The sequence below is a fragment of the Apodemus sylvaticus genome, chromosome 8 (assembly GCF_947179515.1).
Source record: "Apodemus sylvaticus chromosome 8, mApoSyl1.1, whole genome shotgun sequence".
Lineage (NCBI taxonomy): Eukaryota > Metazoa > Chordata > Mammalia > Rodentia > Muridae > Apodemus > Apodemus sylvaticus.
The window spans coordinates 59,263,016-59,276,906 of NC_067479.1; the positions used below are offsets into that span (position 1 = coordinate 59,263,016).

General features: G+C 46.3%; 1 protein-coding gene and 1 pseudogene across 1 annotated transcript; one reads left to right on the top strand and one right to left on the bottom strand.

The window, feature by feature from the left end:
- Positions 1-3,130: 3,130 nt before the first annotated feature.
- Nefm (neurofilament medium chain) lies at positions 3,131-7,809 on the top strand. Its single transcript, XM_052190826.1, has 3 exons — positions 3,131-4,204; positions 4,974-5,098; positions 6,453-7,809. Exons 1-3 carry the CDS (start codon positions 3,131-3,133, stop codon positions 7,807-7,809), a joined length of 2,556 nt encoding a protein of 851 aa, XP_052046786.1.
- A 4,370-nt stretch (positions 7,810-12,179) lies between these two features.
- LOC127690688 (phosphate carrier protein, mitochondrial-like) lies at positions 12,180-13,672 on the bottom strand (annotated as a pseudogene).
- Between the last annotated feature and the right edge of the window lie 219 nt (positions 13,673-13,891).

Consider the following 13,891-nt stretch of genomic DNA (forward strand, 5'->3'; position numbering starts at 1 on the left):
CTCTTATATCTGAATCATATGCATAGTTTCCTTCTTTGGAATAAACCACAAAAGTACTGTCATAAGCTCAATGCCAGCCCCACAGTGCGGTAAAGTCAGATACCCTTTCTAGATCATTTTCTCTGATGCTAGTATGTTACAGTTCTATAGCTGTAATGTAACCAAGAGAGGAAATATGCAAACCATTTCTCTCTATGAAAAATATTAAGAAAACTCTGGGAAGAAAGGGAAACAAAGAATAGCTGTCATGGCCCTTTTAAAAATAATAAGAATAATTTTAAAAAGACTGTATGGTGGATTTACCCTTCAAGTCACCTTCAGGACAAATACAGAAATGAAAGAACAGAGTAGAAGGCTGCAGAAAAGTACAGTGGGACTGAAGCCCTCATTTTTAAACCATTAGCACATTTTCCCTTTAACAGAGGAACTTATAAGTCCCTGCATCACGCCTTAAGGCCCAGATTAATCAATAGTTCAGGTGACATTGAAGCTAAGATGTTAAGCTATCAGCACCAGGTTTAGCCTAAGTAATTGGCCATGACTTTGTTTGCAAGCAGCACTTTCTGCAACTGGCTGGATGTTTAACAATTTTCGAGCTGGTTTAGACACGAAGCAAAACAGGCTGATTGTGAAATTAAACACATGCTTCCTTGTAAATGTCTCTGCAGAGTCATCTCATTGCCAAAGCCCCGCAGAAAACTCACAGCTGAAGCCTGTTTGCTACCCATGTGCTATCACTGCAGGGAGCTCTTCCTGTGAGTGTGCAGCAAGATACTGCCGGCAGCTTTATATATCTTAGTAAAAAGCAGGCAGCCCTGCGGAGCTCAGGGATAAATGTCGCGTGGTTAGGAGGCAGTAATATCTGCATGTCATCCCGCTGAGATCCCACCCTGCTAGCCCACATCTGACGGGCCCACGAAGTTTTCACTTTCATTTACTTTTCCATAGGAAATCAATAAATTTGGGGTTTTACAATATTTACAAGTTAGTTCTTCACTTTGTGGAATGCCATTGTTAGTGACTTTAGTCTGGGCTCTCTCTGCTTGAGCAGTAAGCAGCAGTGCTCAGCAGATCAGATCTGCCTCATACCCAGCCCCCTCACCCTCCACCCCCGCAGCCCGCAATGCTGCAGTTTCACAGTCAAGAACTAAAAGTAACTCTTTAAAGGAGCCCTTTTCCCTTTCAAAACGCACTTCTACCTTAGAATGCAAGGACCAGGAGCTTATAAAACTACAAAATCAAAGCCTCAGAACGGAAGGCGTCTGTGATTACTTACTGATTAATACAACTCCGTCACATAATGAAGCAGAGATTAGAGAATATATGCAGGGGGGAAAAGGTACATCGGTCTGCTGCCTCTGCTTCCAAGCACTGGTTTATTCTGGCCCACAGCAAGCATTTCACATTGGCCACTCCTTCCTGTGACCCCAGCTCGGGCATTAGGACTGCAGTCCATCCTATACTTTCTCTGGCAGGACTCTGAACTTTTTCACTCTGAATCTTCCCAAACTGTAATCCAAAATAGAAGGGCATTTTCAGTTAAAAATACACCGCCAAAGGAAACCCTCTGTAGAATGCTCGTTTCAATAGACATGCTTAAAGGATGATGGATCTATTCCAAATCAGCCATCAAAATCTACGTAAGGAAATAGGTTGCATTTTGAAATGGGGGTGAGGGGACCACCTGGTTTATTCAAGCCTAAGATGAGTCTGTCCAGTTACCTTTCAATTAATTTAAACCTAATTCAGTTGCCCTGTCATTTGTAGCAGCACACGTAAGTGGTACCCAGACAGAAAGATGACTCTGCATCTTTGGAACTTAACATACACTCTATCTCCCTGCATTTTCCATCTCAGATTTCCCCTTCCCAGTGAATAGTTGACCTTCAAATTTCAGGCCTTGTGTCTCCTTTCCTAGCATCCATCATTTGCTGGTAAAGTCAAACTGGGTTTCAAGTCTCTATTTTCCTTAACTTAGTTTAATGGACTTTAGTTGTTTTCAAAATCTGCAGTCTGTTCATTGTGCCAACTCTGCACTGCAGAGAAGTCTTAGCGTGGGCTTTCCAGCTTGTTTCCTACAAACAAACAGTGGCTACAAACAGGTTTAATAGTATTCACTGGGGAGGAGATGAGCCAGAAGTGACCCTTCTCTGGGCTCTGGTAGGCTGCAAACCAGGCAGCATCCCTTGGGCTCTCCTGGGCGCTGTCCTTGGTGCTGCCGGATCCTTGGGATCCTTGGGCGTCGTAGCGCCTTACCTGCGAAAAGCTGCAGATGTCCCCCAACCGTTAAGCAGACTGGAGAACAACTTCCCACTTTTAACACAAATGACTAACCCCGCCTGTCTTCTTTGTCCTCTTTCCGGAGGTTCCGGCGGGCCATTCCTCAAAAACTCTCTCTTTTTTTCTTCTTCTGCATAACTCTAAGCCTATCTCTTGCTGTTTTAAGACAAGGAGTAGGGGGAGGAGAGGGAGGGCAAGGAAGATAAGGATGGATGGGGGAAGAAAAAGAGAGTGGGGGGCGCGGGTTAAGGGGTGAAAGGCGAGTCTGCAAAGAAAAAAAGTCCCGGGAGAAAGGGCTTCAAGGGAAATGCCGGGTGAGAGGGAGAAATGCGGTTGGGAGAGGTGGGAGGGGTGTGTATGATAAAGAACAGCAGACCCTAAAGCCCAAAGTAAGGGAAAAAGAGACTAAGAAGTAGGGGGCTAAAGGAAAACCAGGAGGCCGGAGAAGAGCTGCCCAAAGGGCCGAGAGTGGCGAGACAAAGAAAGGGCGCTGGGGAAGGGCACTTGCTCCAAAGCTGTGAACTGCAAACTGCAGGGGGAAAGCAAAGAAGCGAAATCTTCCGGGTGGCAAGTGGTCTGGAACCCAAGGGGACGCTAGAAAAGGGCCGGCCCGGCGACACCCAAGTGTGGGGTCCAGTGTGGCTCGGGCCCACGTGGAGCGGCCGCTGAATCACCGCAGGGCTTGTCTCCCCCTTCCCCCCACCCCCGGCCCGGTGCCCGCAGTCCCCGCCTCCTCGGCCGCCGCCTCCACGGGGCGGGGCCCTGGCCCGGGACCAGCTGCTCCGCTATAAAGGGGCTGCGGAGAGGCCGGCAGAACGCTGTGACAGCCACACACCCCAAAGCCTCCAAGATGAGCTACACTCTGGACTCGCTGGGCAACCCGTCCGCCTACCGGCGGGTCACCGAGACCCGCTCCAGCTTCAGCCGCGTGAGCGGTTCCCCGTCTAGCGGCTTCCGCTCGCAGTCCTGGTCCCGCGGCTCGCCCAGCACCGTGTCCTCCTCCTACAAGCGCAGCGCGCTCGCCCCGCGCCTCACCTACAGCTCGGCTATGCTCAGCTCGGCCGAGAGCAGCCTCGACTTCAGCCAGTCCTCGTCGCTGCTCAACGGCGGCTCCGGCGCTGACTACAAGCTGTCCCGCTCCAACGAGAAAGAGCAGCTGCAGGGGCTGAACGACCGCTTCGCCGGCTACATCGAGAAAGTGCACTACTTGGAACAACAGAACAAGGAGATCGAGGCAGAGATCCAGGCGCTGCGGCAGAAGCAGGCCTCACACGCCCAACTGGGTGATGCATACGACCAGGAGATCCGAGAGCTGCGCGCCACACTCGAGATGGTGAACCACGAGAAGGCTCAAGTGCAGCTGGACTCCGATCACTTGGAGGAAGACATCCACCGGCTCAAGGAGCGCTTCGAGGAGGAGGCGCGGCTGCGGGACGACACCGAGGCTGCCATCCGCGCGCTGCGCAAAGACATCGAGGAGTCGTCGATGGTTAAGGTGGAGCTGGACAAGAAGGTGCAGTCGCTGCAGGATGAGGTGGCCTTCCTGCGGAGCAATCACGAAGAGGAGGTGGCCGACCTGCTGGCTCAGATCCAGGCGTCGCACATCACGGTAGAGCGCAAAGACTACCTGAAGACAGACATCTCCACGGCGCTGAAGGAGATCCGCTCCCAGCTCGAGTGTCACTCAGACCAGAACATGCACCAGGCCGAAGAGTGGTTCAAATGCCGCTACGCCAAGCTCACCGAGGCGGCCGAGCAGAACAAGGAGGCCATCCGCTCCGCCAAGGAAGAGATCGCCGAGTACCGGCGCCAGCTGCAGTCCAAGAGCATCGAGCTCGAGTCGGTGCGAGGCACTAAGGAGTCCCTGGAGCGGCAGCTCAGCGACATCGAGGAGCGCCACAACCACGACCTCAGCAGCTACCAGGTAGGAACCGCGGCTGCGCGGCCGGCCTGCGCCAGCGCCAGCGCCGCGCGCCCCCGACACGACTCTCGAGAGCGCGCCCAGAGGCCCTCGTGGTCGCGCTCCCTGGTGGCGGCATTCCAGTGCGCGCACGAGAGCTCCAGCTGCGAATTAGCCTCAGCCCGAGGTCGGTGCTCCGCCCCTCCTCGTTGCCCCACCCACCTGCCACAACTACTTAAAAATTCCCATCTCCTTCAAAAACTTGCTTTCCCACAGTAGATTCTGTTGTAAAAGTAAAAAAGCACATTCTGCTTGTTGAGAAATACACCGTTTAATAAGTAGAAGTACAAGAAATCTCTTGAATTCCTGCCTCCATCCCCGCCCCACCTGCCCCCCCTGTCATCTCCCCACCTCCCTATCCCCTACTCCCCCACCCCCACCCTGTACTCCACCCCACCCCCACCCCTCACCCCCTACTCCACGCTCCCAACCTTCCTGCCTCCCCAAGAGAATGGCTGAGCTCTTAAAGCTGGCTTCAGTCCAGAATTTGGGTGGGGATGGGGGGTGGGGGGCAAGTACTCCTGGGACCTTCCTCAAATTCCTTAGTGCTCCTTTCAAGGGGCATTCTAGGCTTGCCAATCTCCGTGTGTATTGTGCCTGGGAACTGTCTGATTGATTTCTGTTGCTTCGTTTTGAATTTTACTACCATAAAAGAAGGGATAGCTAGGAGTGTTGTCTGGGATAGCAAATGTCCTATGAAAGAAGTTTCTAGAGACTCCCCTGTACCTTTCAGGACACCATCCAGCAGTTGGAAAATGAGCTTCGGGGAACAAAGTGGGAAATGGCTCGTCATCTGCGAGAATACCAGGATCTCCTTAACGTCAAGATGGCCCTGGACATCGAGATCGCTGCGTACAGGTACAGGATCTCTGCAGGCTTAACCCAGGCAGGCGCTACAGGCACTGCAGAGGCTGCTGCGAACAGCCTTCCCCACTTGGGCCAAAGCTAGCAGGGCCTGATTCCAGGCCTCAGAAGCCTGATTCCCTAGCTCAGTTACAAATCGAATCCTAAGCATTACAGATACAGTTTTATCAATTTTATTCAGCTCTAAAGAGTGACTACGGAGAGGGTCAGGGAGGAGGGAGGAGCTGGGGGGAGGGGATAAAAATATATTGTATGAAAAAAGCCCAAAGATGCATAAAAGAATGGTACTTTTGAGTTGCTGGGGGCATAGCAATAGGTTTACATTTTTGTTTTAAGCATCTGTATGTCTGTCAAGCAGATAAAGTTTTAATTTTTAATATTTCATCTGATGGTTCTCTTTTATAATGCCAAGGACAAATACCAGGTCATTCTTCTGTTTCCCTGTTACAGCTTACTGTTGCCATCCTCTGGCTGAGACTAGACATAGACACGTTAGAATATAGGTGCACTCATTTTAAGTCTATGGATGATATACATGCATTCAATCTGGCTATAAATGTAAATTTAATGTATACATATCTACATATGTAAAGCATGATACCCTCATATCTAGATCTATACAAGCTTGTATGTATAGAAACATATAAAACTAAACATATAGGCAAATATAGGTCTGATCTCTTTATCTGTAAACTGGTGATAGGTCTTCTGAGCAATGCTTTCTGTTGGCCAGATTCAAAGCATACAGCTCTTGAGAAGCAATCATTTCCTGTAAGGCTGTTATAGCAAGAATAAAGTGCACTTTCTTTTTAAGAGAACCAAATGATTGTGCAAATAGACATTCTGTCACTGAAATTGTAGAACAAATATAACTTAGTTCACTGATATTGAAACATTCTGACTTATGCTCAATAGTTTTAACTCTTAAACTGAACATTTTATTTGCTTCAAAAATTCATACAAATCTTGACAATTCAAATGATGAGGAGGCATGATTCGGGGCACAGAGTGGATTGACCACTAGGGACCATCTTAACACATTCATTCTACACCAATGACGTGACTGCCGCAGTGCTGGATTTACTGACTGGGTGTGGTTAGTTGTCTACTGGGAGTGGCTAGACACTGCAGAAGAGGACTGGCTGGCACTCTTAGAGAATCTGCCACAGGATATGACAGACATACTGATGAAGCAGCCATAGGCACTCACTGCACTGGTGAAAAGAAACTTTCCTTCTGTGGTTCTATTTATTCAAAAGTGCCCACTACATTAAGCTCGTGGTAATAAGGATTAGAAGACCAAATAAGTCTTTCTTGATTATCTCACACTCTTTGGTTCACTCCTTAGGAAACTCCTGGAGGGGGAAGAGACCAGATTTAGCACATTTTCAGGAAGCATCACCGGGCCTCTGTACACACACCGACAGCCCTCAGTCACAATATCCAGTAAGATTCAGAAGACCAAAGTCGAGGCCCCCAAGCTCAAGGTCCAACACAAATTTGTAGAGGAGATCATTGAAGAAACTAAAGTCGAAGATGAGAAGTCAGAAATGGAAGACACCCTTACAGCCATCGCAGAGGAGTTGGCAGCCTCCGCCAAAGAGGAGAAGGAAGAAGCAGAAGAAAAGGAAGAGGAACAGGAAGAAGAAAAGTCTCCCGTGAAGTCTCCTGAGGCTAAGGAAGAGGAGGAGGGGGAAGGGGAAAAGGAGGAAGAAGAGGAAGGCCAGGAGGAAGAAGAGGAGGAAGATGAAGGGGTCAAGTCAGATCAGGCAGAAGAGGGGGGGTCTGAGAAGGAAGGCTCCAGCGAAAAAGATGATGGTGAGCAGGAAGAAGAAGAGGGAGAGGCTGAGGCAGAAGGTGAAGGAGAGGAAGCAGAAGCTAAGGAGGAAAAGAAAACTGAGGGAAAGGTTGAGGAAGTGGCTGTCAAGGAAGAAATTAAGGTGGAGAAGCCCGAGAAAGCCAAGTCCCCTGTGCCAAAATCACCCGTGGAAGAAGCAAAACCAAAGCCAGAAGCCAAGGCCGGGAAGGATGAGCAGAAGGAGGAAGAGAAAGTTGAGGAGAAGAAGAAGGAAGTCACCAAGGAATCACCCAAGGAAGAGAAAGTGGAGAAGAAGGAGGAGAAGCCAAAAGATGTTCCAGATACAAAGAAGGCCGAGTCCCCGGTGAAAGAGAAGGCTGTAGAGGAGGTGATCACCATCACCAAGTCGGTAAAGGTGAGCCTAGAGAAAGACGCCAAAGAGGAGAAGCCTCAGCAGCAGGAGAAGGTGAAGGAGAAGGCAGAGGAGGAGGGGGGCAGTGAGGAGGAAGGGAGTGACCGAAGCCCTCAGGAATCTAAGAAGGAAGACATAGCTATCAATGGGGAGGTGGAAGGAAAAGAGGAGGAGGAGGAGGAGCAGGAAACTCAGGAGAAGGGCAGTGGGCGTGAGGAGGAGAAAGGGGTGGTCACTAATGGCTTAGACGTGAGCCCCGCAGAGGAAAAGAAAGGGGAGGATAGAAGTGATGACAAAGTGGTGGTGACCAAGAAGGTAGAAAAAATCACCAGCGAGGGGGGCGATGGTGCTACCAAATACATCACCAAATCCGTAACCGTCACTCAAAAGGTCGAAGAGCATGAGGAGACCTTTGAGGAGAAGCTGGTGTCAACCAAAAAGGTAGAGAAGGTCACTTCACACGCCATAGTCAAGGAAGTCACCCAGGGTGACTAAGATTGGAGTCCATTGCAAAAGGTTAAGCCATACGACAATTTCAAAATGCATGTGATTGACAGCTTCAAAACAGAACGGGTTCTCCCATGGGGGCTCCAGACATTGTATTTTCCTTTGTGCAATATGAGGGAACTGCATGCAAGCTCAGGGTGCCCCCCTCCTCAGTCCTTGGGAGAATTCAAATGCATGATCGTGTATGTACCTAGGGAATTCGCCAGTTTCCTAAGCTGTTGGAAGAGGGGTACTGGGGGGGATGTCTTGAGATGTATTATGCAAAGTACCAACTGAGCCAAAAATAATAAGTGAAACAGAACTCTCTTAGCCTTAAGAAAGCTATATATGAATACTTATGTTTACCTCACTGGTGCATTTAAAATGGACTTCTGTTCATGGGAGAACCTTGCTGACCTGCACAGTTCGCAACCTTATGTTGATCGATGTAAAACGTCACAGCAGTCCTTGCTCAATAAAGGTCATACTGGAAACATAAGCCAGATGTGTGGTGATGTGTTATTTCACAGTGAAGTACCTGCTGCCAAGAGCTAGCTGCCTTCCTCCAGAGCACACTGTCTCTGGGAACTGTTAGCAACCTGCCCGTCTCAGTTCTCTGAGAGAATTTCATTGGAAAACATTGTGTAAGATGTTTTCATGTGTTGCCACATGTACTTAGCCCAAGCTTCACCCCAAAACTTTAAAACTATAGTTCTAAAATAAAATAAAAGCATCATGGGTAAGTGAAAGGAGATTTGGTGAGAGAGGTCTCGATCTATAGATGGTTCCACCCCACGGGTCAGAGTAAATCCAAAGGTAAGAAGTAATAATGCAGTCATTACAAGTACCGTGGAGTTGAGTCACAACTAGGGAAGTCATGTGTGTCTAGATGATGTGGGGTTTAAATAGTCAAGAAATATCCACTCTGGTTAACAGTCATGTCCAACTCTGATTCTTGATCTGGTTGAAAAGAATTTATACTGTTGGTTTTTATTAGTTGAAGAAATAATACCAAAAATATACAAAATACTCTTATTGGATTTATTTTTAAAAAATTAGTCTTTGATTTAGTAAGTAAACTGTTTTAGGTGAAAATCCCTGGCCTAGACCAAAGGAAAATTATACTATTTCCTTTCCAAAGCCATTTGCCTTAGACCTTTACACCCATGTATAAATTAATACCACCTTATTTTTCGAAGTCTTTATTTTTCCTATTAATGAGACCAGCCCAAGGATGTCCTCCTTTGATGTTCTCGCTAATGTTTTTCAAAATACTCCAATCTTAAACACTGAATGTACCCAGGGAAGTTCAGAGTTCATGGCTGGTTCATAATGGTCTTTCCCCAGCCATTAACCAGACCTCAGGTTTTACATAGTGTATCACCTACACACTTACTTATATCTTTTCTTTAAAACAACTCGTGGTTTATGTTAAAACACTCATTTTTTCTTCCAGATGCAATACCCATGACACCCAATGTGAAATATGGCTATTTAAGTATAACCAGCCAAAAACCCAACTCTGTGTGGAATTTAAAAATAAAATGAGTATGCCAGAGGGATCCAGGGTAACACCTGGAGAAAAATCAGCTGATGAAGCAAGTGTTGGGAAAGGGGAGGCCGGAGAGGGGTCACGGGGAGCCGGAACAGAGGTCACAGACAGCCCAAGGCTGACTCAGCCCAGGACTATGTTGCTTTGATGAAAGTTCCAGAAAGCGGCGCCACGTTTGCCTCCCACCTCAGACCAATAACAGAAGAAGCATCTTGATTGTCAGTCCAATCAAAAATGACTGCAGTCACTTGCAGCAGAGGAGGGTGGGGTATTTCCCCCAAGGCCTGGGAATGATCAGAAGGAAGAAGGAAGTGCCCACCGGCCCTGACTTCTTCCACACACCTCATTTGCTTTCCTGGGATCACTTCCACATATCAGAAAAGACAGAATCACTGTTTTGACCTTCTCACAGAGAGTAAAATGTTTCTTTGATATCCCACCGAAACACTTCTAAATCAATAAATAGCCTTACCTATAAGAAGTGAGAATAAACACTAGCTCTATATGATCTAATCCATATAAACTTTAAGTAGCTATTAAATATTGTTAATGTTTATAATATAAACATTATTATAAAAATAATCATTTTTTTCTAAAACAATCACATCAAATAAAAGTACAGATGGAAGAAAAAGGAGTACAAGTTGTGGTCCCTGGGATACAGAAACATTTTTTTTTTCAATTTTTGTATTGTCTTTTTTGTTCAGCATGTACTATTTAAAAGTGGTATCTGTCAGCTGAGCTCTCCCTGAGGCTGGAGCTGTGTACTTACCCCACCCCGGCTCTGTGTCTATACCTCACTTCTTTCTTAGTAATCCTTCCACATATGGTAAAAGACAGAATCACTATCTCCTACCTCCTCACAAACAATGAAGCAGCATTCCTTTGATAATCCATGTGAACATTTCTAAATCAATAAATGGCCTTGCTGGCTCATCAAGTAAACAGAATGATTATTAAGAACCCCTGGAGACTCTGTGCTTCACCCCTGGAATTACAGGATCTATTGCGAATGAGAAGCATTGCACTTCAATATAAAAGAAAACAATCTGAAATCCCTGCATCCAAATACATTCAGTGACAGTGAGAAAGTGTATCCAAACCTCCAAGAGTTCAGAAAGCTAGAGTCTGTTATCTCTATAGTCTGTCTCTGGCTACAGGGACACTAAGTCAGAAGTTAGACCACCGAATGCTGAGAGTTAACCTGGAGTCCATCTCTAGAGTGCACAGTGGGAGCCCCTACAACACATGACCTCTCAGATTCACCCATGGTGAACAACTCATGTCATGAGGATGCCATCTAATTCCTCAGAGGAGCTATACTATAAGTCTTTCATTTAACATCCTTGTCTCTAGGGCATGAGTTACACCATAAATTACAAAAAATGCAATGTAATTCTTCCATTTTCAACATCCCTCCCTCTTTAAAAGTGCAGATTGATAGCAGGGTTGGATCAGAGTTTGAATGCCCTCAGGGACAGCACAGCTGTGTGCCTTGGGGTCATAATTATCCTGTAAGTTTCACCTTCTGTACCTGCAGACTGTGGGAGCTGAGGTCCTCCGCTGGCATCTACACGATTCTACCACATGGCTACAGTGTACATATATTCAACGAATGCTTTTCTCCTGATAAACTTGCATGTTCGACATTTTTAAGGGAAGTTATTTCTGGTGTGTTTTAGTCTACTGCCAGTCAGTACACAGACAGTATTAAAACATTAGGATAGCCATTTCCACAACAAATAGGTTGCTAGTTCCAGTTTGGAACAAGTTCTTTTCTCTGGCGGCTTACATAACTTGCCCAAAGGGAAGCAGAAGTTATTTTTAAGTGAGTTATTTTATTAAGACTACACAATATCCCTCTGTTTCCAAGATTCCTCTCTCTTTAGAGATGCAAATGTTTGACAGCAGAGTTGGATTAGAGTTTAAATGCCATCAGGAACAGCAAGGTTGTGTACCTTGGGGTCATTGTTACTCTGTAAGTTTCCTTTATGCCTACAGACTATGGAAGTTGAGGTTCTCCATAACATCTAGGACAGTTCCCAGACCTTTGAGATCTCAAAGCCATAAGTGCTTGCTTGGCCAATCTGACAGCCTGAATTTCATCCCTGGATCCCACAGTGGAAAGACAGAATCAACTCCAAAATGCTATTCTTAAACCTCAACACAAGCACCCTGGCATGTGCTTGCCCATGCTCACACATATTCTACATACACACACACACACACACACACACACACACACACACACACACACACACACAAATAGTGATGATGATGACCGTGATGATGAAAACAGAAAATTCCCAATACTATATTCCCAGCAGGCACAGGCACAACTATTTGTTCATATTCAATATTAAATTGGATCAAAGCAAGAGATAAATGATTCCTTTACTTTGTAGACAAGAAACTAATCAGTATATTAATTTGCATATGTGACTTCAATGCAAATTAAGTAGTATTAATAATTATATAAGATATAATATGTGTTCAAATGTACATATAATTTCCAGCATCAAAGTATATATATGTGTGTGTGTGTATGTGTGTGTTGGATTGTATGGTACATGCATGTAACCATGTGGATGCATGTATGTAGTCACATGCAAAGGCAAGAGAAGGACTTCTGGTGTCTTACTCTATCATTCCCATCTCATTGCCTTGAGACCTGAAGGCAATACAGTAATTATATCAGGAAAAGATGATGTTCTACACATCGAATCTATAAATAAAAGTTCCTTAGCGCTTTCTTCAACATCAATCGGCAAGCATATTCAGTCCATGTCACATTCACATGTTTACTCAGTTAACCCAAGCTGCTTCTTCAGAGAGTCATAGACGGACCACAAAACTTCATCATGGTGTATGGGATCTGTCTCATCCACAGAGGAGCAATGCCATTATAGAATGCATTTAAGCCTTTTTCTCTCTACATTTAGGGAATAGCTTTCCTCAATATGTTGGCATAGCCAGGCTGGGTTTGAATCCAAACTTTAGCAGCTCCCATAGGAGCCAGGACAGTGTCAGCACAAAAGCCAGCACTGTCAGAAGCAGCTTAAGATCATTGTGTGCTCTCCTCACCAAGCATGTGGTGTATATGGCTTTGAAGACTTCATAAAAGTTGAACTTGCAGAACCCTTGCATAGAATAGCCAATCAAAGTTGACTGGTCTGTAGTGGTGAATTAGCAATATGGCTTTGTGCTCCCCAGAATGGATGGGGGAGGGGCAGTGGAAAGGGGGGAGTCACGATCCCAGCCACCCTCCAGAGCCCTCTGGATTCACAAAAGAAACACACACACACACACACACACACACACACACACCTGCATGCACGTGCACCTGTGCGCACACTAGTTAATTTTTTTTAATTTTTTTTAAATTTATTTTCTAAATTCTTTATTTACATTCCAAATGTTTTCCCCTTTCCCAGTTCCCCCCTCCCCATATGTCCCATAGGCCCTCTTCTCTCCACCCATTCTCCAATTACCCCCCCCCCCTTTGCTCTGTCCTGGTACTCCCCTACAATGCTGGATCAAGCCTATCCAGGATTCGGCCCTCTCCTCACTTCTTCATGGGTGTCATTTGATATGCTAACTGTGTCTTGGGTATTCAGTCAAATGCCTTGCCTAACTCAAAGGCTGGGCAGTTCTAGTCCTCCCCACGGCCAGCACACATTTCCCTCCTGTAATCCTGGCTCAACACCCTCTAATTCTATATTTTACCTTTGTTGCCCTGGCTCCTTCTGGGCGGCTCCCTAATCATTGCTGTCTAGGACGCTTCTGGGCAGCCCTTCAGGGGCCTCATTCCTTCTTGCCCTCATTTCCAATGATTTTCCTTCTGCAGGTCTAAATCTGATCTGTCTCCCTCCAAATCATGGCAATCCCCCTCTCCTCCCTTCAGTTCCTAGTCCCTGCAAATCCAAAGGTCCTACCTCAGTGTACTTGCCCAGTCATGGGTCATTGGCAATTTACTGATCAATCAAACACTAACTGGAGTCAAGGACCTTCAGCATTTGGACCCTCAGATTCCTGATTTTGGGGGCTGGATTAATTCAGAGTGTTAGAACCAATCCCCAACACTGGTCATTTAGCCAAACCATGAATTCTATCTTCTTTCAGTGTGCCAGAATCTATTAAATATGCCCTTACATATTTGAGGGTCCACTGCATGAGGCATTTTATGAAATCTATAGGAACAATAGCAGTGTCCATCAGCCCACAATTTAAGACCCCATCAAAACCACACAGTACATAATACTCCAGGGAGCCAAATGCACAGCTGTACCCTTTCAAGGCAGAGGCTGCCAGGTGGTGAGAACATCAGGACATGCCCAGGTTCTGAAAGCTAATCCAGCCTTTAGATTCTGAATCTAAGTTGGACATAGCATGTGACCATCCATCGCTGCAAAGATTGATATCTGATGGGCTGGAGAGATGACTCAGTGGTTAAGAGCATTTGTTGCTTATGCAGAGGACACAGGTTCCCTATCCAGTGGTCACATGGCTATTTAAACGTGTTTCAAGTCCAATTCCAGA

What these genes read in the sequence shown, in the direction of transcription:
- Nefm (XM_052190826.1), top strand. Translation starts at nt 3,131, where the DNA reads ATGAGCTACACTCTGGACTCGCTGGGCAACCCGTCCGCCTACCGGCGG. An exon ending in ACGACCTCAGCAGCTACCAG is followed by an intron (nt 4,205 to 4,973) that starts GTAGGAACCGCG and finishes TGTACCTTTCAG; the next exon opens with GACACCATCCAGCAGTTGGA. An exon ending in ATCGAGATCGCTGCGTACAG is followed by an intron (nt 5,099 to 6,452) that starts GTACAGGATCTC and finishes TTCACTCCTTAG; the next exon opens with GAAACTCCTGGAGGGGGAAG.